Genomic DNA, 23,519 nt, shown 5'->3' on the forward strand with positions numbered 1-23,519 from the left:
ACCAGGCATTGGTATATTCCAAGTAATGTGTATTTGTGGCTAATGAATGCTTAATTCTCCTATATTACTTTTATTCCTTTCTCAGCATATAACAGGGGTAGGCAAACTAAGGCCCGGGGGCTGGATCCAGCCCAATCAACTTCTAAATCTGGCCCACGGACGTTCCAGGAATCAGCGTGTTTTTACATGAGTAGAATGTGTATTTTTATTTTAAATGCACCTCTGGGTTATTTGTGGGGCATAGGAATTTGTTTGTGGGTTGTTGTTTTTTTCAAAATATAGTCCAGGCCACCACAAGGTCTGAGGGACGGTGGACCAGCCCACGGCTGAAAAAGGTTGCTGACCCCTGGCATATAGATTTCACTAATAATATACATAGGTGGAAAGATGAGCCATAGTAGACTTTAGGCATGGATTCACTGATACTTTTAGACGGATTCGTCAATGCAATACATGCACAGCTACCTAAATCCCTAGCTGCCAATCAAGCGTTTCCCTATTCCACATTCCAGAAACAACCATTGCACACAACAGGAAGGTGGTCAGTGCATTGGCTGAAACACTTTGCCCCGTCCAAGTGCTTCCACGACAAGGTAAAGGTAAAGGTACCCCTGCCCGTACGGGCCAGTCTTGACAGACTGGGGTTGTGCGCCCATCTCACTTAAGAGGCCAGGGGCCAGCGCTGTCCGGAGACACTTCCGGGTCACGTGGCCAGCGTGACAAAGCTGCATCTGGCGAGCCAGAGCCGCACACGGAAACGCCGTTTACCTTCCCGCTGGTAAGCCGTCCCTATTTATCTACTTGCACCCGGAGGTGCTTTCGAACTGCTAGGTTGGCAGGCGCTGGGACCGAGCAGCGGGAGCGCACCCCGCCGCAGGGATTCGAACCGCCGACCTTTCGATCGGCAAGTCCTAGGCGCTGAGGCTTTAACCCACAGCGCCACCTGCTTCCACGACAAAAGTGGTTGCTAATCAGTAGTATGATGGATCATAAAAAGTTAGAAACAGCTTAAAATGTAGCTTGTAAACCTCCATCAAAATATTTTGATCCTAGAGAATATAAGAAAGCTAAACGATTTTGTGGAAGTGACACCTGTTTGTCATCAGCCTGAACAAAATGTGGACTGAATACACAAAGTGAAACCCACATGAACATGGTTTTGGCGAAGATTTTTGAATTTGAAAGAAACCCTCTCAATTCTCCTTTATCTTAACTGAAAGAGGCTGTTTTGAATGAAATGCTGCGGCAACCCAGTTGGATAGGTGAGGTACAAATAACATTATTATTATTATTAAATTAATGTGTGATCAATTTTTTTTAAAGTAACATAGGAAGGAGAAAGGCAGACATTTTCAGGATAAAGCTCCACAAAAAACAGGGGCATGTCAGAATAAAATTATTTTGTTGTTAAAAAAAGTATATACAATACACAGAACATTCAAACGTTATCGACAGTTCAGTCTTCCATTTTCCCACATGTGCGTTAAGCAACGTGACCAAAGGTATATGGGGTGTGGAAAAACCAAAACAACTTACAAAACTTGGGTCCTTGTTCAAGCAGGCTTCAACAAACTCCTTCAGAGGTTTGCTGTAGTTTCCTTCTAATGTTGGTGGGTTGTTCTTTGGGATCAGGAAGAGAACTTTCATGGGATGCAGCTCTGAATGTGGAGGCTCACCTTTCGCAAGCTCTATGGCTGTTATGCCCAGTGACCAGATATCTGCCTGTAACACAGAAGCCATCTTACTTACAGCAGGAGGGAGACAAAAACCATTGAAACCAACTGCAACATTTCATTCATTTCACTGACTGATCATTCATTAAACAACCACACCCTTCCCTCTGCATCTTAATTTTAGGTATTCAAAATAAGCACTCAAAATAAACATGAGCGGTCTGTTTTTCAAACCCGTTTACGTAACAATTCTGGAAATATTATAATCCTAAACACTTGCGTGAGCAGTAAGGGCTATACAAAAGGGGTCCAGGTAAATCCTCCTAAGAAAATTTCAGCGTGATGTACAGTCTGAAGGTCCTTGTGTGAGAGACAGGGAAGCAGAAATCTCTCAGGATGAGAAGCTGGGAGAAGAGAGGAATACCCCCAGGTGAGAGCTGGGAGGACACACCCTTTTCGGTATGGGAGAAAGGTTAAGATACATCGGGGAGAGAGGATCCTGTACTTTTTATCTCTTCCATCTTTTCTTTCTTCTTTTATTCATTCTCTCTCTCTCTCTCTCTCTCTCTCTCTGTGTGTGTGTGTGTGTGTGTGTGCTTGTAACTAGCTTGTCTTTTATTGTACTGTGATAAGTGTTAATAAAACATACAGTATATATACAAACCTATATATAGAAAATATACAGTATACAGTGGCACTTGGTTCTCGAATTTAATCCATTCCAGTAGTCCGTTTGACTCCAGAAACCGTTCAAAAACCAAGGTGCAGCTTCCGATTGGCTGCAGGAGTTTCCTGCACCAATCGGAAGCTGCAGAAGCCACGTTGGACATTAGGCTTCCGAAAAACTGGAATACTGACTTCCGGGTTTATGGAGTTCGGGAGCTGATTTGTCCGGGAGCCAAGCCGTTCGAGTACCAAGGTACCACTCTGTGTGTGTGTGTGTGTGTGTGTGTGTGTGTGTGTGTGTGTGTGTGTCTGTCTCTCTCAATATCAGCATGGCAGAATAATATTATTTCACCCAACAAAGACAACAGAAGAAAAGATTTTCAGGCCCAACTCTGAACCCTAAGCAGTCCTCCTTTAATCTTACCTTTGAATCATACGCTGACTGCTTTATTACTTCTGGTGCCATCCAAAATGGTGTACCCACAAAGGTATTTCTCTTTATTTGTGTATCAGTTAGTTGTCCAGCGACACCAAAATCTGCTAGTTTGACTTCTCCTTGTTCAGACAGCAGCACATTAGCAGCTAGAAAATATTTTTTTTGAAAAAGAATGTTGAGTTTGAACGTTTAAGCTAAACAGGTTGGTTTAGTCAAGGACCCACAGTAATAAGGACTAGCTTATGTGATTTGATTTCAGTGGGTCTACTCTAACCATGACTAAGTCTAGATCCAACCCAAAGCATTTGAAACACAAACCCTACAAAGTTTTACCTTTAATATCTCTGTGGATTTTCTTTTCTGAATGCAAATAATCCAGGCCTTTCAGAATCTCTCTCAATATCGTAGCAATCTGGATTTCATCAAGAGACCCTGGTTCTAACTAGGAGAAAACACAACAGCTTATTTTTCCAAGATAAATGTTGCACAAATACAGCTGATAAACCTTTGCGGGTGGGGAAATTGAAGTCAAGAATTTTAGACACTTCATACACAATAGAGGAGAAAACGTGAGCAATCAGCAACGACACAAAACTACAGAAGTATTTATTTTGACCATTTTTGCACATTCATGTTCTCAGACAGCGGCATTACAAAAAGCCAACTCGGGGTGTAAGCTTTTCCCCTTGGGAACTGGGATAGGCTGGGAGGAAGGCTGCGAGAAATCGGAGGGAGGGTGCCGAAGAATCAGGCATTCAGCTGGAAGGGAATCTGCTCCCCTCAATTCAACAATCAGTTCAATACTGAATCACTTGTGGAGTTTTCCATGTTTGACTGGGCTGCTCTAGGAGGACAGAGCCATTTGAGGCAAACAGCCTCTGCTCACTCATCATTATTCCAATTTTATTACAGCGGATCATGGCTCACAGTTTTCCTACTCAATATCCAAGGAAGATGATTAAGAATGGGGCATTTATTCCAATAAAAATCAAATGACACAATCAAAGTACTTTTCCCTGTACTTTTCCCAAGAACTAATGGTTCAGGTACATAAATTTACCCTTTTACTAAAGTTAGTTAGCACAAATTTATGAGGCTTACATGAAGCTGGCTTGGAATCATCAAAGTGAGGGTGGGAAATAAATGCAAAAAATAAATAAATTCCTATTGGGGAGATCCAGTGAAGCAACAACTTTTCTTCTTCCCAACCGCAGAATGCCGCGGTGAGACTCCTTATGGGGTCCTCGCTGCGAGATCACATTCACCCGGTGCTATACCAGCTGCACTGGCTTCCGGTGGAGTACAGGATCAGGTTTAAGGTGCTGGTGTTAACCTTTAAAGCCCTATACGGCCTAGGACCCTCGTACCTACGGGACCGCCTCTCCCGGTATGTCCCACAGAGGAAATTACGGTCTTCAAACAAAAACATCCTGAAGGTCCCAGGCCACAGAGAGGTTAGGCTGGCCTCAACCAGAGCCAGGGCTTTTTCAGCTGTGGCTCCAATCTGGTGGAACGCTCTGTCCCAAGAGACTAGGGCCCTGCGGGAGTTGACATCTTTCCACAGGGCCTACAGGACAGAGCTGTTCCACCAGGCACAGCCTGACTCCCTCCTTTGGCAATCTTCACAGAACTTTAGCCTAATGGTTGCCATCAATTTGAGCTGAATTAATTTTATAATGAAATGATTTTAGAATGTTGTACTATTTTATTGTTGTTAGCTGCCCTGAGCCCGGCTTCGGCTGTGGAGGGCAGGATATAAATAAATAAATTATTATTATTATTATTATTATTATTATTATTATTATTATTATTATTTTCCCCCTTGCACCTCCTATGCCCTCTCAAGATATGACCTGGAGGGTTGGGGCACACCAGAGCAGTTTTTGGGGTGCAGGAGTGCTGGGGAGGAAAGAAAAGAAGTTGAATGTCTTTCTGTTTAAGCAGTCGGACATCACTGGACATCACTCTGAATTTATAATGCACATAGAAACAACTGCAAATTCAGATAAATACCCTTTAGTTCCATTACTATAAGCTGATTACTTACAAGGTCAAGAGCAGAACCTCCGCCAAGATATTCCATTATTATCCATAATTTTGTATCCTGTAAAGGTAGAAAAATAATTATCTAAATATCAGCCAAAAAAAAAATAATTAAGATTTTTTTAAAAAAATAGTTTTCATTAATGCTTTATATATAAGTAAAAAATAGTACCCAGTCCCTTTCCCTTTTGTGCCCTGCCTTTTAAAATGTAAGCCTAGGGAGCAAGCATTGTCTTGCCACAAATATTCATAAGCTACTCTAGGAATTGGTTTTGACTGAAGGGAAATATATAAACACACACACAGATCTCTCCTGCAATTTTGCTTCTGCAAAACTAAGGAACATATACTTTTGAGGCCCTTATCCTGGAAATAAGTTCTACTACTAAACAGAGTGAGTCTTCAGAGTAAACACCCATTTCGTAAACATATCAAACAGTATCACTTTGTATGTCAAAAATGATGTGTTTCAAGTTAAAGCAGTGAAATAAGTTTAGGTTTCATAAAAAAGCAATTAATGGATATATTTCAATTTCTCCAAAAGTTTCAGTTTTCTTCCAAAAGGGGGCAAATTGTCTTGAAAATCCCAGAAATTTTACACCCATAATTATATATACACTTGAGTAGAGTAGATACATCCGTAACTACATATATACTTGAGTAGAGTAGCTTACAAGCTATGTTCCAAGGATCCCTAGGGTTGCCCAAAAACTCTTCAGGGGTCCCTCAAACCAAAGATCAATAATGGTTGTGAGGTGTTTCTCAAAGGACAGCTTGCCCATTATTCCAATCTTTGTCTAGTCGCCTAGGACCACAATACCTCAAGGATCGCCTCTTTCCATGTGAACCTACCCAGACCCTGAGATCATCTTCTGAGGCCCTTCTTCATGTGTCCTCTCCTCGAGAGGTCCGGAGGGTGGCAACACGAGAAAGGGCCTTCTCTGCAGTGGCTCCCTGTTTTTGGATGCTCTTCCCAGGGAAGTTCGCCTGGCTCCTTCATTATATATTTTTAAGCACCAGGAGAAAACGTTCCTCAACTTAAGAAGCTTATTAAGAAGACACCATTTCCTCTTTCAGCAAGTCTGCTAAGCGGTGATTTTTATCCTAATCAGTATCTGTGTTAGATCTGAAATTTTTATACATGCTGTTGTCTTATACATGCTTTTATTGTATTGTGAAATTGCTTCAATTCATAAATGAAGCAAACAACACCATTAACATTATTTTGCATTTCTACCATACGTGGATCGGAGGCTTAGGATATTTTTCCAGCGCAGTCATGGGTGCACAACCTCAGCAACCCTACACTTAAATACCATCCAAGCACAATTCACTGCCAGCAATCAGTTTGTTTAATATTAGCAGTTCCATGGGCTCGTGACTCATTCCCTCCAAATACAGAAGCAAACAGTTTCTTAAAGAGTCAATGGATGCAATCCAAAAAAGTCTGCAGCTCACTCAACTTGCGAATAAGAGATTTTAACTTTTCTTTTTAAGGCAACTACAGTGTCTCCTCCTCAGCCATCGAAGCTGCTTCTTAAATTCCCAGAAGCTGCAAAAGCAGTTTGCAAGGCTGTAAATTTTAAAAATAAATAGAAAGCTCTGATTGCTACATGCACTCTTTTGTGTATTCAAATGCGCTTTCAAGGCCAAAAAGCCAAACATGCCTTGCTTGCAAAACTGCTGGCTCAATTAAGTGAAACTATTTACTGAGGAAAATATCCCTTTATACTCTGCTTCTCTGACAGTTGAATGAACAAACATTTTGGCCAACATACAATATCATATTTATCATGCTCTTGAAACATATACAGTGGTACCTCGGGTTAAGTACTTAATTCGTTCCGGAGGTCCGTTCTTAACCTGAAACTGTTCTTAACCTGAAGCACCACTTTAGCTAATGGGGCCTCCCGCTGCCGCCGTGCCGTCGGAGCACGATTTCTGTTCTCATCCTGAAGCAAAGTTCTTAACTTGAAGCACTATTTCTGGGTTAGCGGAGTCTGTAACCTGAAGTGTATGTAACCTGAAGCATATGTAACCCAAGGTACCACTGTATAATGAAAGGGATACTATCACAAGGTAACCCTGGGGACAGGGTCTTCTTATTCTGCAAACACAATATTAGTCGATATAGCAAATGTTATTTGCAACTGCTTTTCACCAACTCTCCCCCTCAATTTACCAATAACCCCCTCTTAACCTCACAGAATCATAGAACTGCAGAGTTGGAAGGGACCCCCAACATCATATAGCTCAACCCATTGCAATGCTGGAATCCTGTCCACTACTGTCCCTTGGTGGGATCGAACCACCAACCTTCTGGTTCAAAGCCAGATGGATTGACCCATTGCACCACCTAAGATCTCAATCTAAATGTATTGCCCATGAATGTATTACCATCATTTCAATGAATGTAAAGGGGAGGGGGTTCACTACATTCTTGAGTATTTGACCTACTTTCAGAGCAACGGTGCCTCTTTGCCCCTAGTCTAGAAATAGTTTTCTCTATAGTTTGTTCCCAAAACTGGAAGATGACATTTATGGAGGAAGAGCTCAGGGAAATGCCCTGTATCCCGCAAATGGCACAAGGAGGTATTACAACATTAAAATATGTGGGCATGAACATAAGTTTTAGAGCCAAAGAAACAGTTTGGGGGGAAGCCAATATCACATGTGCTGCATTAAAAAGGTTATTATAAGTAAGAAAGGACAGGTGATTCATGCTAAGTCTCCTAATATATTCCAACGGATTACCGGTATGTCTGTGTCATATTCAACTCTGGTCACATCCATTTGGGACAAAAACCTGGAAGTATCCATAGAAACGAAATAAAGATTATTAGAGGCCTAAAACTGATGGCCCATAAAAAGCAGGAGGAAAAACCAGTATGTTTGTTCAGTTTGGAGGAGAGAAATGGGAAATAAGACTTCTTGAAAATAAGGCTGAGTTTTTCTCCAATATGAGATGACAACATCCTGCACCCACAAAGGGTTAAGACTCAGATTAGGAAGAATTTTTGAACTTCAGAAGCATGGGAATCAATTGCCTGAACTTACATGAAATCTCTAGCCCAATAGAATATGTCAAAAATACTGATTAAATGACTTGAAGCAGACTTGATCCCCAAGGCAGAAGGAGTTAGTGAGTTAGCTTAAGATCAAAGTCCTGCAAAGAAGGGAATCTGTCAATGAAGTTGAAAGTGGACCGTTCTTTGCAACAGAGATGCTTTAGACCAGATCCTTGACCTATGGATGGGGAACTAAACAATGGCAGGCAAAATCCTTCATTTCCATTTCTGTATTAGTTCTAATAAAAGGTGTAACCTACAATGTTCTAAAGGCCTCTACAAGTAAAATGATGGAAGTTGTCCACCAAGAAAATGAGACTTAAGTACTTTAAGTCGCCCAAATGTTTTACTCCTACATTCACAGACTACCTCTGCAACCCTTTTATCTATGTTTCCTTTGATCACTATCTTCCAGTTGTTAAATCTCACTTCTCCAGGTAACATTATAAGCATTAAAAAACAAAAAACACCTTTACAAATCAAGTATGTAGCACCTTCAGCATAAACTAGGGTTGGAAGATGCTTCTTTTAAAAATTGCAGCATTAGTCTCTTGCAGCAAGAAATGCAGACAACTGGTTTACTGAAGCCTAGGTTTAAGACCTAGACAGTGTCTTAAAAAGTAGAGACATCACCTTGCCAACAAAGGTCCGTATAGTAAAAGCTATGGTTTTCCCAGTAGTGATGTATGGAAGTGAGAGCTGGACCATAAAGAAGGCTGATCGCCGAAGAATTGATGCTTTTGAATTATGGTGCTGGAGGAGACTCTTGAGAGTCCCATGGACTGCAAGAAGAACAAACCAATCCATTCTTAAGGAAATCAGCCCTGAGTGCTCACTGGAAGGACAGATCGTGAAGCTGAGGCTCCAATACTTTGGCCACCTCATGAGAAGAGAAGACTCCCTGGAAAAGACCCTAATGTTGGGAAAGATGGAGGGCACAAGGAGAAGGGGATGGCAGAGGACGAGATGGTTGGATAGTGTTCTTGAAGCTACCAACATGAGTTTGACCAAACTGCGGGAGGCAGTGGAAGACAGGAGTGCCTGGCGTGCTCTGGTCCATGGGGTCACGAAGAGTTGGACACGACTAAACAACAACAGCAAGGTTTTTATGGGCAGGAGCAGATTTCACTAGATGAGTGAGTAAGCTGTATTTCTTCCATTCTTGCTGAGTTCCACTTAAGCAACTTGTCCAATGTTGTGGAAAAGAACTGGTAAAGGTAAGAGGGAGCATAAAACAGAAATACTCATTTGTGGTAGGTCAAATCAACGTGGTATCCACTTAAGAGATGAGCCCAGACACCGAAGCTCTAGTTTTGCTTCAGATCCAAGGAACAATAATGCATTTTAATGATTTAACATATGATTTAACATCTTTCCTTGTGTTGACTACACTGAGCTTGCCAATTGTAGTGTACCACCTTTAACACGAAAAGGCCTGGAATCAGAAGGTGCAATCTCAGGGATTATAGGGTTTCTATAATCCCACAAAGAAACCTCTGAGAGATGAAAATGTTGGTCTGAAGATCATTCTCAAAACAAGTTGCAGAACTGATTAGAAGCCATTGGCTGGTGAGCATTTCTAAGATGCTTCGCTCTTTTGAAGTCCCTCGTATCATGATGGATGCTATCGGCCCTTGGACTACATCCCTTTGATGGGAGAAATACTGAGCTCCAAAGGTTATCCCCCTCCATCCAAAATAGTAAACCACAAAGGGGGTCGGGGAGGAGTGAGAGAATACAAAGCAGAATGCAAAGAAAGCAGAAATAATTTCACACCTGAGGACTGATGCAACTCAAACATGGGCTAACAAAGCAGCTGAAACGCAAATAGCTTTTCCCTGACATGAAACCCGATGTGAAGGTTTTGATTTATTTATATAATTTTATCGCTTAAGATTAGATAGACAGATGATAGATACCGTATTTTTCGCACTATAGGGCGCACCAGCCCATAAGGCACACCTCGTTTTTTTGGGGGGGTGAATAAAAAATATTATTTCCCCCCCCAGCCTGAGCTTCCCCCGACCCCAGCCCCCAGAACAGGTTGCTGCCCGCACGCACCCTGCCCGCGAGCCCGCGGATAGCTTCCTGAAGCCTGGAGAGCAAGAGGGTTCAGTGCACACCGACCCCTCTCGCTCTCCAGGCTTCAAGCGAAAGCCTGCATTCGCCCCATAGGACGCACATACATTTCCCCTTCATTTTTGGAGGGGGAAAAGTGCGTCCTATAGGGCGAAAAATACGGTAGATAGATGAGAGTGGTACCTTGCTTCCCGAACAAATCGGCTCCCGAATGCCGCAAACCCGGAAGTAAGTGTTCCGGTTTGCGAATGTTTTTCGGAAGTCAAACATCTGATGCGGCTTCTGATTGAGTGCAGGAAGCTCCTACAGCCACTCGGAAGCCATGCCTTGGTTTTTGAACGGTTTTGGGAGTCGAACAGACTCCCGGAACAGATTAAGTTCAAGAACTAAGGTCCCACTATAGATAGAGATGAGATAGATATAGATAGATTGATAGACAAATGGGTAGATATATTTTAAGCGGTATACAAAATACTAAAGCAACAACAGACAGCTTAAGCATCAAATACTACAAAAACACAGAGTTGACATATAAATATATTTTGCATCAATACAACATTACTAATAAATAAAAGACAGTATCAGTTCTTTTGCCTCTGGACACACCCTGCCTATCAGCTTCCTGGCTCTCACCCAGGGCTCCACCCTGGAACTCACCCAGAGTCCAAACAAACTCTCAGCCCACCCACAAAAGTCTCACAAAGAGCAAGGTTGCTGCGGACATAACCCTAGTCTCTCAGTCTAGACTTGCTTTTTTGTGGGCAAGGTGTGCAGAGCTTTCTCAGGCTGTCCAGCACAGCCATGTCCATTGAGCAGTTGGCTGAACTCTCTGTACCCAGTTGCAGGTGCAGCAGGTTTGGCGAGTTTCCCAGAGGAAACTCCAAGAATGGGAAAAGGACAACACTCTCCTCTCCACTCACAGGTCTTTCTTCAGCTTCTGCCTCCCTTCTCTTCCTGCTGCTTTCTAGTATGAACTGCCGCTTGGATGATAGTTGCATGGTTACTGACACATTACAGTTGGTTATGAAACAGAGTATTTGCCTAAGTATATGAACACTTGCCCAAGATCTCATCCTCCCTCTGGCTCATTTTCAGTTGTCAAAACTGTGTTTCTGTTCCACCTTGTCGCAGGCCCATTATGTAAGCCTCTTGGACAGGTGTCGCATATAATAAATAATAAGAAGAAGAAGAAAAGGTAAAGGTACCCCTGCCCGTACGGGCCAGTCGTGTCCGACTCTAGGGTTGCGCGCTAATCTCGCTTAAGAGGCCAGGAGCCAGCGCTGTCCGGAGACACTTCCGGGTCACGTGGCTAGCGTGACAAGCTGCATCTGGAGAGCCAGCACCAGCACAGCGCACAGAAACGCTGTTTACCTTCCCGCTATAAAACGGTACCTATTTATCTACTTGCACTTAGGGGTGCTTTCAAACTGCTAGGTGGGCAGGAGCTGGGACCAAACGATGGGAGCTCACCCCGCCGCGGGGATTTGAACCGCCGACCTTGCAATCAGAAGTCCTAGGCTCTGAGGTTTTACCCACAGCGCCACCCGCATCCCAATAATAATAATAATAATACTTTATTATTTATATGCTGCCCATCTGACTGGGTTGCCCCAGCCACTCTGGGTGGCTTTCAACAAATTAAAACACAGTAAGACATCAAACATTAAAAACTTCCCTAAACAGGGCTGCCTTCAGATGTCTTCTAAAAGTCAGATAGTTGTTTATCTCCTTGACATCTGATGGGAGGGGGTTCTGCCCAGCAAGAAGGCCCTCTTCCTGGTTCCCTGTAGCTTCACTTCTCGCAGTGAGGGAACTGCCAGAAGGTCCTCGGAGCTGGATCTCAGTGTCCAAGCTGAATGTTGGGAGTGAAGAGACACTCCTTCAGGTATTCAGGGCCAAAGCCGTTTATGGCTTTAAAGGTCAACACCAACACTTTGAATTGTGCTTGGAAATGTACCCTCACACCTGCATGCCCCCTGTCCCCCAGAAACAGTACTTCTGTCTTGTCGGGATTCAATCTCAATCCATTAACCACCATTTGGCTCCAAGTAGTTCGGGTTTTAGATCCTTTGATCTGGCAATATTTGTAAGTAGTCTTTTTATCACATCCATATATTTAAAGTATTTTACTTACTCTAAACCCTAAAGGTTGGCAGAATGAGCAGTATATTTCCCCCTCTCCTCCATCTGAATTTAAATAGACTTTTAAAGAAAACTGGCTAGCCAATAAGTTTGAGGGGGGGGGACCACAAACCTTCCTTGCACAAAATAGACTAATAATTCAGGGCCATCTAGTGGTGAAATAGTATTCCTATTCTGATACAACAGAAGCAGGTTTATTAAGTACAATCGTACCTTGGTTTTCAAACAGCTTAGTTCTTGAACGTTTTGGCTCCCGAACACCGCAAACCTGGAAGTGAGTGTTCCACTTTGCGAACTATTTTTGGAAGCTGAATGTCCAATGGGACTTCTGATTGGCTACAGGAGCTTCCTAGAGCCAATCAGAAGCCACACTTTGGTTTTGGAAGTTGAACAGACTTCCGGAACAGATTCTGTTCAACTTCCAGGTACGACTGTATACAGTTATAGAGTATTTTGTAGTACTGATAAATAAAGACATTTACAGATATCGACAGGTTTTTTTAAATGCAGGCACTAAAACATGTTACAATGTGTTAACGACATGTTTACCCATGGAGATGCAAAGGTATGAAAAGTCAAACTAGTGAGCTGTTACTAAATTAGGTCAACACAGGAACAATGAAAGAGCATTGATCCTGCGAACATCCCTCAATACCATACAACATTCCAAATGGAATGTACTTAGCAGTGTTCGAAATTAGCCAGGCACCTTTTTCACCTGTTGTTTTGACCACTTGTGACCAAGTGAAGTGGCCTTGTCGCCAGGATGGTCCTGACATCTCCACCATCTGGGGATCATTGGATGTGGACAGCTTCCACACACTAACACCCCAGCCTGTAGAATTCTACCAGTTGTATTTTACCTGCCCAATCTGAATGAATTTCTGGAACCAAAATGTTTTTTCTGTGCAGCCTGAGCAGGAGCAATCACCAAGAAAAATAAAAAGTTGGAATAGGCCAATAAACATGTGGACTATCCATGGATCAAGTGACTTTTCTCCTTTAGGTTCTTCAAAGCTCTTAACCTACCGGTAGCTCTAAGTTGTCATCTGAACTAGCCAGATGACAGTCCCGTCATTTGAAATTTAGCACCTAGCTTATATATCTGAGTTTTTAACTAAGTGGGATAGTACATGGGATTGGTGTGACTACACTGTATGACCCATGGAGGTCCACAGCTACCTACTGGGACATGATACAGACTCAAATACACAGATGGATGTTATAGAAGGAAGAGAGGATACATTCCCCGAACAGCAAAGGGAACCTGTACCTCAGCTCACCTATGTGGCAAAGGTGGCTCTTCTTTCTCATCAGGCAAGTGGAAGGCCTCCTGACTCAACTTCCCCCAATGATGCAACAAGTTCCTAACTGAGAAGCAACTACTACTTGCACCAAGGCTGAAAGATGGACACAGATATGCTATATTTATTTATTTTTTAAAGAAAGTCACTGTTCTGATTCCAGACCTATACCTATAGTATGATGTAAATATTGGTCATCTAGGTGGTTCTAGAGATTAGCAAGTAGAGAGCAGGTACTGCAGTCTTTTTCATTAGACCAACTTGTCTCTCTCGTCTACTAGATGAAAAACCCTTCTGCAGCACAAAAAGCCTGAATGCTGAGCAGGCAAACAGCCTAAAGCAATGATCTGAAGGCAGGCAGAGCTTTTCTACCTTTTTGAGTCCACGGCTCCCTTTCTGCAGCACCCCATAGCAGCTCAGGGGCCCAGTTATGTCACAACTTGCCTGCAGAGCTGGCAGCCTCTCACCCTTTTTTGAACACCCTCCCTTGTGGAGTGTTCCCTCAGCCTCCTCTCCCCTCTCCTTGGGAGTCCTCTGGGCAGCCGCTGCTGCCCCTGCTCTCTGCCCCCAAAGAGAGGTGCTTCTTCACACTGCCCCACAGGGGCCTGGGACTTGTTTGTCCATTCCCAAGGCCTGGTGGGTGGGCAGGGTCAGCTCCCTCACCCACTTGCTTGATTACTGCAAGGCCAACTCAGCTCCTGGCACCCAGCACCCCCAGCACCAGAGGCACCATTCGCCTGGGGAGCTTGTAGGCAGGGCTGCTGCAACAAACAGCTGTGTAAGCCTTTGGGAGGCAGAGATACAAGAGGGCAACAGAGAAGAGAGGGAAGGAAGGAGGGACACAGGCCAGTGTTGCCCACGGCACCCCTGACTATCATTCAGTGTCTCCCAGGGTGCTACAGCACAACGGTTGAAAACCACTGCAATAAGGGACTGTGATTCTGCTTTTCTTCAAGAGGTTCTGCATACCAAGGCTAGACGCTTCTAAATAATGAAGCTCACCGAGTTTTCAAAATAGCATAACGCCCAAGAATGCTGCAGAACTGGCCTCAAAAGGCCTTTCATGAAGGCGTAGGAAAGAGCCAGGGAGGTGATCACAAAAAACAGGTTTCATTGCCAGAACAGCTCTGGCTTCTACTCTACTGCTCAAAAGGTATGCAATGAGAGTAGAATTCTGACAGATTAAGGTTGCTTGTGCAACACCCAACTTCTCCTGTTCTACCCAAGCCACTTCTGTGCCAATCCCTGGCTTGAATCGGAGAAAAGACCGTGGAGCATCCAGCATAATGCAAACTGAAAATCAAGCAATAAATGCAATGCACATGGCATTCACATGGTGCTATGAGACAGAGCTGGTGACATTCAAGCGCTATTACCTATTATTAAAGCTGAGAACATGTTAATAATAATAATAGTAATTTTATTATTTGTACCCCTCCCATCTGACTGGGTTACCCCAGCCACTCTGGGCAGCTTCCAGCATATACAAAAACATTAAAAAAAATTAAAAACTTCCCGACACAGGGCTGCCTTCATAGTTCTTCACATCTGATGGGAGGGCGTTCCACAGGGTGGGCGCTACCACTGAGAAAACCCTCTGCCTGGTTCCCTGTAGCTTCACTTCTTGCAGCGAGGGAACCGCCAGAAGGACCTCAGAGCTTCCTAAACAAAGGAATCCTTGCGGCAGCTGCATTTAACACTGGTAAGCCCTGACTACCCATGTGAAATGGAAAGGGGCACTACAAGGCAGAAGTGCATATGCTAATCTGGTATATTCTGGGTCAATGTCTGCTTTGCAGTCAACCAGCGCTTTCAGAGTCAAGCTGGGAAAAGAATGAAGAAACCATGCCTGTGTATATACAGCAAGCAGAACTATCAGCAAAAACAAATCTCTCTCTGCATTTCCCTGAAAGGACTCCATCAAACCTATCAGCTGGCCTTGTGGGAACTGCCCAACTTTTGTAACCCTGGCCTTGAGCAGCAACTAGGTCACCAAATCAAGAGAAAATACCAGACAGCTCTGAGGGGACTTGTGACTCCACATCCTAATAGCTGTCAACTTTTCCCTTTTTTTAAGGGAAATTCCCTTATTCTGAATAGGATTCCTCGCAAGAAAAGGGAAAAGTTGACAGCTATGTGTACGGTAATGCTGCAGAAGAGTCTGCCGCACAGCCCAGCAGATACTGCCAGAACCACCACCAACCCAAACACTCCCCACCCAAAGCTTCGCAACCCAAGACACCAATGACTCCATAGGGAAAATAAACAAATAGTACAGAGGTTTGTAAGCCAACACTGTGTGGGTGGAGTTCTACTCAAGCAATGGGGCTGCCCCTTTCTCAAATCCTCCCTGCAGGCTCCCTGTGCCTCCAATATCTGTTCTGGAGGGAGCCCCCAACAGCTTGGAGCAGATTTCAACAATGCATGGGGAAAAGGAGAACGGTTTGTTCCATCGCACAAGCAACGTTCCATTGGATACAGTTCATAGCATAACAACCCCGCTTAAGACATTCAGTCCACAGAGAGGGAGTGGCACCTGTGACAGGTAACAGGGCCCACAGGGAAGATGTTGAGTGTGGTTATGGAACCTGTTCGAGCCTATTGTCCACTGGCTGCAAATCATTTTGGAAACTGCAGAACTGGTCCTATATGCCTCATCTCATGTTGATCACCTCCATGACATTCCAATGGACTTATGTATTGGGGACTCCTAATCACTTATGGGAGGATGGCCCAACGAGCAACCCCTGAAGCCTTTTGGGGAGCCCCTCGGCAATGTTCAATGCCTCCAGCCCTTGCTCTGCCTTCCCCAAGGTGGGTGAGTGAAGTGCTGGGCTTTAAGAAGGGGGCCCCCAGAGTTTTGCCTTCCCAAAGTCAAATTAGTGCTTTCCCAGCTTTGGGAAGGAGATGAGAGTGCTAGCCCTGAACATATGAGAAAATAATATCTGGGATATGGCAATGTCTGAGCATCACCAGACACAGGAGGGCAGACAATTTCGAGGTATAACAAACAGACAACTTTCAAGAAATGTGGACCCCTTTCTTGAACTATGTTAATGACCAAAAATCAAGACCTTTCCTATATCAACTGCTCAATATTCTCCATGGAGGGGTTACGTTAAGTACTATGTTTGAATGTTGAAAGTGTATGTAAAACAAACACCATTATATGTACTGCTGGAGAAGTGTTTAATGGTTATTGTATTTGTATTTTTAAAAAACCAATAAAAAATGTGTTTGGTTTGGTTTTTAAGGAGATAGGAGGGCTCTAGGACCCTACCAGAGCCGGACACCTTGCTTTGGGAAGGCACAATGAGGGCTGGGGGGGACTGTCAAATTTTGACCTTGCCAAGGCACTGTGTGGCCCCAGGGTTCTGGGTCAAAGTACTCTTGCAGCCCACTTGATCTGAAAAACTGAGCCACCCTGATTTATGAAGGAATCTCAATTTAACACCTCCCTGCAGGTTCAGATCTGCTAAATCTGGATTAGCCGAGATTTATTAAGACCATAAACTACTAGAAGTTTGTGCTCTCACTCCTCCCACGAAGATCTATATCACAATTACTATTTGCACTGAGGCCTCTTTCTGGAATGTTTTCAAAGAAGGGTTGTGTTTCTTTCTTTCATTTCCTTTCTAAAAATATAAAATTACACATATTTGTGTAAGCTTCCAGAAGCCATGGAATTAATGTGAAATGTAAACCTAAATGTTTAAATAAAATGCCCTTGGGATTGGGGGGGGGGGGGGGCGAGACAAAACGCAACCATGATATTGTAGTTTTTTTCTCTTGTTTTGGCCATCAAGAATATCACTGACATTTACTCACTTGAGATATAGAAAACCGATCAAGATAATCATTTCTGATCTATAGCATATTATGCATTCTCACCAATACAGAACATACAGTGGCATGACAAATGATCATTCAGCAGATTAAAATGGAAAAAGAGATATAAGCACAATCTATTATACTGAGCTGGGAAGTGTTGTAGAAACCACTCAAACACTGCAGAGGAAGGAAAGACGATGCTAACTCTACAGAAGTCTGTGGTTTTGTTAAATGTTTTGTTTCATCCCTCCCCCCCCCCCCAATATTGGATTTTCCATTGAGATTTTAAGCTCCGTGTATTATTTGTAAGCCTTCTTGGTTTCGGTTTAATGAAAGATAGAATAAGAATGCAGTAAATACGGGACAAGGAAACAATTTTATTGCATTCTTTCCAATACAAGAGCTGCCTTCTCCCTTTTTCAGAAAGATTTCATTTTCCTGTTTTTGAACTTGCTCGGCTTTTTAGAAGAAACACATATTTGAGTAAAGTCTATTGGTTTTAATCACTCTATGGAAAGCTAAGAAGAAGGGATTGATAAAAACGGCCAGTTTTCTGTTGAATACAGCTCTAATATTCCATCATCATGGCACCCAACACATCAAACCAACTCACTATTAGATGTTCCACTATCTAAGAGCCAGCAGTAGGTTAGACAAAGTACAAGAGCATGCCATCCAACCATATTGCCACTCTATTTTCACATCATTATGCTTTGAAAGACTTCACAGGCATATTCTAGTTTCACATGTGTGAAGGCCTGAGTAAATATGTCTCCAAGCTGTATCATTGTGAGGTACTCATCATCACTAACACAAAAAGAAAACCTTGCCAAAAACAGTTCCTCATTCTGGTTTGCTAGCATCAAAGAGAACCAATTTCTGTACATTCAAATACAAGCACCTGTATGTAACCTGTATGAAATAAATATTAAATTGGTCCCAAATGGGGTGGCCAGATTCCTAGCTCAGGTTTCATTCAGAACTCATATATGCAGCTCATGGAACAGCTGCATTAGCTGCCAGTTTATTTCTGGGTCCAATGTGAGTAAGATGCTCACACTAGTGTTCAAAACCCTAAATAACTTAGGGCCCAAATATATGAGAGATCATGGCCTTCTCTACAGACTCAGGTGTTAAGATCAGCAGCGGTAGGGGGATGTCTTGGCAGTTCCGCTGCCACTACCCAGGTGAGGGCAGTTTGGGTAAGGGAATTCTCTGTGGTAGCCCCTAAATTGTGGAATTCCCTCTCCACACAGGAAATGCTGAAGATGCACTTATTTTATCTGGGCCTTTGACACCTGAAATGTATATTTTTAGGATCCACCTTACTTACTTAAAGTAAGAGATTCTAAGTTACTTTAAACTGTTTTTACGGTTGTGTTTTGAATCGCTGTAACCTGACCTGGGACCCTAGAATGAAGGGTGGGCAACAGATTTTAAATTATATTATTAATGGTGACAACTAGTATCTGCAATCTAGTTAAGACTTCCATGTTTACATATTTTCTAACTGAAATACATGAGTGGAAATCAGACAAGACTCCAGAGCCTAAAAGCTGCTTCCATGTGATTTTCTCCAATTCTCTTGTCATTACATCCCAGGCCTTCCTGGGAGTTCAAAGACCTGAAGCTTGGGGTGCCAAGGGGATACGAGGAGCTCCATTGGAGAAGCAGCTAGGCATTCTCCATTGCGCAAATGGAATTTCGCTGGCCCGGCTTCCAGTGCCATGCAGGCAACCCTGGGTAACGTATATTTTTTAAAAATTATAACCCACTTTTCACCCTCCAAGTCTCAAAGTGGCTTACAACAGCAACAACATACAAAATACCTAATTTAAATATAAATTTAAAACTCAGAAATTCAAAACCTCAGAAATTTAAACAAAACACTAGAGTAGAGGCATCAAGGATATCAAGCAATCAGTGCCCTCTCTTTGGCGGGAGTTTAGCTTTGGGGTAAAAAGAGTGTTTATGTATAATATCATACGTAACACACATACACACAGCCTCCAGGATTGTTCCATTTTACAAAAAAAAAGTTTACCTTTATCTATATTCAGCACATAAATTAATAACACTTCAATATCTAAATAAAGAGACACTATGTAACTCTTTCCAAAAAAAACTTATGGAAAAGATAAACAATCCATTTATTCTAGTACTCAACACAAGCTTCTTCCACTAATTGCTATTCTGTAATTTCACAAATATATTGATTTGTAAAATGTGCATATTTTAAATAAGACATTTCAACATAAAGCCTCTCACCTTTAAATAAGATCCATAGTATTTGGTAACATATGGACTGTCGCACTGACTCAGCACTGTAATCTCTTGTTGAATGTCTTCTATTTCATCTTCAGCTTCTTCTAGATCAATAATTTTTATAGCAACAACTTTCTGACTTTGATTGTCAATTCCTTTAAAAACTTCACCAAATGAACCTTTGCCGATCTTCTCCAGCTTTGTAAAGAGCTCTTCTGGATCTGCTTTCAGATTCTACAGAAATACAGAAAAGAAAAAAAAACCTTTGATTTTATGATTCTGAGTTCTTAAAGGCATGTCCACTCAGAAGTGAGACTTGCTCCCCAGTAGCTTACACAGGATTATGGCGTCAAATAATTTAATTTACACTGTAGATCTCAGATCAGTACAAATATTCTAGGTTGACAGTTTTAATAACAATCGTTTCAAACAAACATGGGAAGGCCTATTCTATGTTCAAACTATTTGCAAACAAGTTTTCGTACTTCAATTTTGGAATATTCTCCTTCCTAGATACTGAGTCCCATGTGATCTACCAGCAAAAGCAGGGTCATCCCTAAATGAAGTGCCAGAACCCCAATGTCTAAATGAACCCAAAATTTCCATTGTGAAAACCAAAGTTCTATGCCAACCACAAGATAAAGGACGATCTGCGCCTAAGAATTTGGAATTTATAGAGCTGTTGCAGTTGAGGGGTTGAAAAATTAAGGTGATTTGGGCAAGTAAAATGTATGCTGGTAAAAAGTAATAGGGCAGAAAGGAGGGTGATCTTAGGAAGACAAGGGTGTTAGAAAGGGTGTTCCATTTTACTCATAATTCCATCCCCCAAGTTACTAGGGACCGAGTCTAGCTTACACTGCCAATGTATGCTGTCATACTACATAATATACACTATACTTCCTCAATATAGTGTCCTCCAGATAATTTGGACCGCAACTCCCATCAACCCCAGCTAATGTAACTTCCACCACCCCTGAATGTTAGCTATCAAGTTGAGGAAAGCTGAAATAGCCTCACATATAGGATTGTTGCTGCAGTTGTAATACAATGCATGTGTGCATCCTAAGAACTTTGTTCCATGAATGCATGCTGTGCAGCTTTATACAATTCCACCTTTTAATAACAGAAAAGCATAGAAATGGCTGACAACGTTTACAAGGCACATTTAAGAAGCCCACATGTGCTTGGCCATAACGCATGCAGAGAAACAAAGCCCCAAGCACAATCTGGATCCTTCCCCTTCAAATGACTGGCTTCCATGGTGCCCAAACTAACCTCAAGGCATCGCAGCATGCGAGATGAGGGTTGATGCATTGAGATCAAGCAAAGGTATGTATAGCTTGTGTTTAGAGTTGACTAGTAGCAGACACCACAACTACCCTGGGCAATTAACTAATTAATTTATTTGAACTCTGCCACATTATCGAAACTACGGTCTCTGAGAAGAACTCAATTCTTCCTAGAAGGTCAATGGAACATTGTTCTAAATTTCATGCAAACTACTACTCAGCAGTAACAGAAAATGTTGGTGAAGCATCTAGGATTAGCTTTAAAACACAAATTACATGGCCAGAGAATTTTTTTCCCAAAAGTGTCAAATCTGAATATGACTAAAGGCATTATGATTATGAGCCACCCATCTGACCGGGTTACCCCACCCACTCTGGGCAGCTCCCAACAAAATATTAAAAACACCAAAAAAAAATCAACCATTAAAAACTTCCCTGAACAAAAGTTATCTGTTTGATATGGAGGGTGTTCCACAGGGAAGGAGCCACTACCAAGAAGGCCCTCTACCTGGTTCCCTGTAATGTCGCTTCTCACAGTGAGGGAACCGCCAGAAGGCCCTCAGACATTTTAAAGGTAAAGGTAAAGGTACCCCTGCCCGTACGGGCCAGTCTTGCCAGACTCTGGGGTTGTGCGCCCATCTCACTTAAGAGGCCAGGGGCCAGCGCTGTCCGGAGACACTTCCGGGTCACGTGGCCAGCGTGACATCGCTGCTCTGGCGAGCCAGAACCGCACACGGAAACGCCGTTTACCTTCCCGCTGGTAAGCGGTCCCTATTTATCTACTTGCACCCGGAGGTGCTTTCGAACTGCTAGGTTGGCAGGCGCTGGGACCGAGCAGCGGGAGCGCACCCCGCCGCAGGGATTCGAACCGCCGACCTTTCGATCGGCAAGTCCTAGGCGCTGAGGCTTTAACCCACAGCGCCACCTGCGTCCCCTCAGACATTTTAGGACATTTATATTCCACATCATGGGACTCAAGTGTGTGTACTAGGCACTAACGAAGCCTGCCTACTTTCGGAAAGGCCTTCTTAGACCATACCCTGGGACCAATCTTTTATCCTGTTCAAAAAATAACAAGGGTCCATCAAGTCCACAATATAAGCATTAACCACACAAAGAGGAGTCCCAAGGCCTGTTCCCTCTCCCCCAGCAATGTAAATGTACCACAAGACTGGGACTGTGAAGTTTCTATATACACCCCCCTCCTATTCCCACTCATTTTTACAAGTGGCTCCCATAAGAGTATGTATATAAATGCCAAACTGAACATTTCTGTTTAACTATAGAATAACTAGCTAAGAGCAACAGAGCTGCACACAAACATGCTAATAAGAAGGGGGCATATGTGCTTTCTCTGGGGAGGCAAGTTTTCTATTACGAACAGCAATAAAGTTTTACATTTTCAGCTTTACAGCAGAGCTCTACAGAACCAGATTCGCAGAACTAACCGAAAGAGCTATTAAAATTGATGAGAATGTAATCCTTTACTGTGTGTGCTTTATTCAAGCTTATAATTAGCCAGCAGAGCATATGAATTACTCCCAGGCAACTAGGCCCAAAAACTTTCTAAAAGTTGGGGTTCTTTTTGGGTTTCTTCCCAACTACAAAAAAGAGCAGTCAAACCAAGATGGTGTGTGTGTGTGTGTGTGTGTGTGTGTGTGTGTGTAAAACTAGTTTTTGCTAACTTATTTCCAAGACTCATAGTTTCAATAACGTTACCAACCCTAGAGGGATATGGCTAATTGACAATATAAATTAGCGTTAAGACAAACAGGTAACCAACAAAAACTAGCAGTGAATTCAATACCTAAAGTACCTAAAGTACATATAGAAAAGCAAAACACAAACAAGATTATTATTATTATTGTTATCCGATTATAGCAGCAAGTGTAGAAAGAGGCATTTCTGAGGATTGGTTGGAAAAGAGATACATAATACTCGGTGAAATTTACAGTATTTGTGAGGGCAGTGAAAATGCTAAGATTAAGACTCGTTACAGTAAAAACTGTAATTGTATTGGAACAGATATAATCAAAATGTTCCTATGGAAATATTGTTATCTTAATTTCCTTTTGCCATTCAAAACAGGATGATTAATTTAAGGGGAAATGTGCTTAGATTATATATTGTCTACAGTTATCACTATTTTCGGTTCCCTTTCCATGACAATGTGCCAGCACATGAACTATGAAATGTATGCTTTGCAGATCTAAATAGGGTTTCAAAAAACACAAATCTAGAAAACAGAGCCTCTGAGTTTAACCAGGAAATTCTAGTGTTGCATCTTGGCCACTCTCTTGCACCTGGCCCCTGCAACTCTTGTCTAACCTGTTTTAGTCAAGAACTTCACCAGATTTCAAAAGGAGGAACCATATCCTGCCTAATCCCCCATGTCCTTTAACCCAGCTGATCACATGATGTCAGCAACCCTACAGGGCTTCAAATGACTTCTCTCCAGTGGTTCCCAGTAGCTGGTCATGAATAATCCCTTGTTACTCAACAACCTCCAAGACCTTTTCTGAAACAGATGTTGCCCTCCTTGCAACACACCATTTATGAAGCAGCTCGGCAAAACATCATTTCTATAGGCCCAGTCCAACTTGTAAAAAATGTCTCCTCCCTTCCAAAATCTATTGTCCGTTTTGAAAACACTTGAGAATTAACTGCTGTTCCTCAGCTTCTTTTAGTCCCCTGTATTCAAACCCCTTGCATTTTTGACCACC

The 23,519-nt window shown here is 42.6% G+C and overlaps 1 protein-coding gene across 1 annotated transcript in view; it reads right to left on the bottom strand.

Moving 5' to 3' along the window:
* Positions 1 to 23,519, bottom strand: part of STK24 (serine/threonine kinase 24) — a 40,983-nt gene that overhangs the window by 13,233 nt on the left and 4,231 nt on the right. The window contains exons 2-6 of the mRNA XM_083735324.1: positions 19,511 to 19,741; positions 4,823 to 4,879; positions 3,109 to 3,217; positions 2,764 to 2,921; positions 1,537 to 1,722 (exon numbers count right to left, since the gene is read on the bottom strand). Of these exons, the coding sequence (XP_083591450.1) occupies positions 1,537 to 1,722; positions 2,764 to 2,921; positions 3,109 to 3,217; positions 4,823 to 4,879; positions 19,511 to 19,741 (741 nt within the window). The remainder of the gene's footprint in view (positions 1 to 1,536; positions 1,723 to 2,763; positions 2,922 to 3,108; positions 3,218 to 4,822; positions 4,880 to 19,510; positions 19,742 to 23,519) is intronic.

This window comes from Podarcis gaigeae, assembly GCF_964106915.1.
Source record: "Podarcis gaigeae genome assembly, chromosome: 4".
Taxonomy (NCBI): domain Eukaryota; kingdom Metazoa; phylum Chordata; class Lepidosauria; order Squamata; family Lacertidae; genus Podarcis; species Podarcis gaigeae.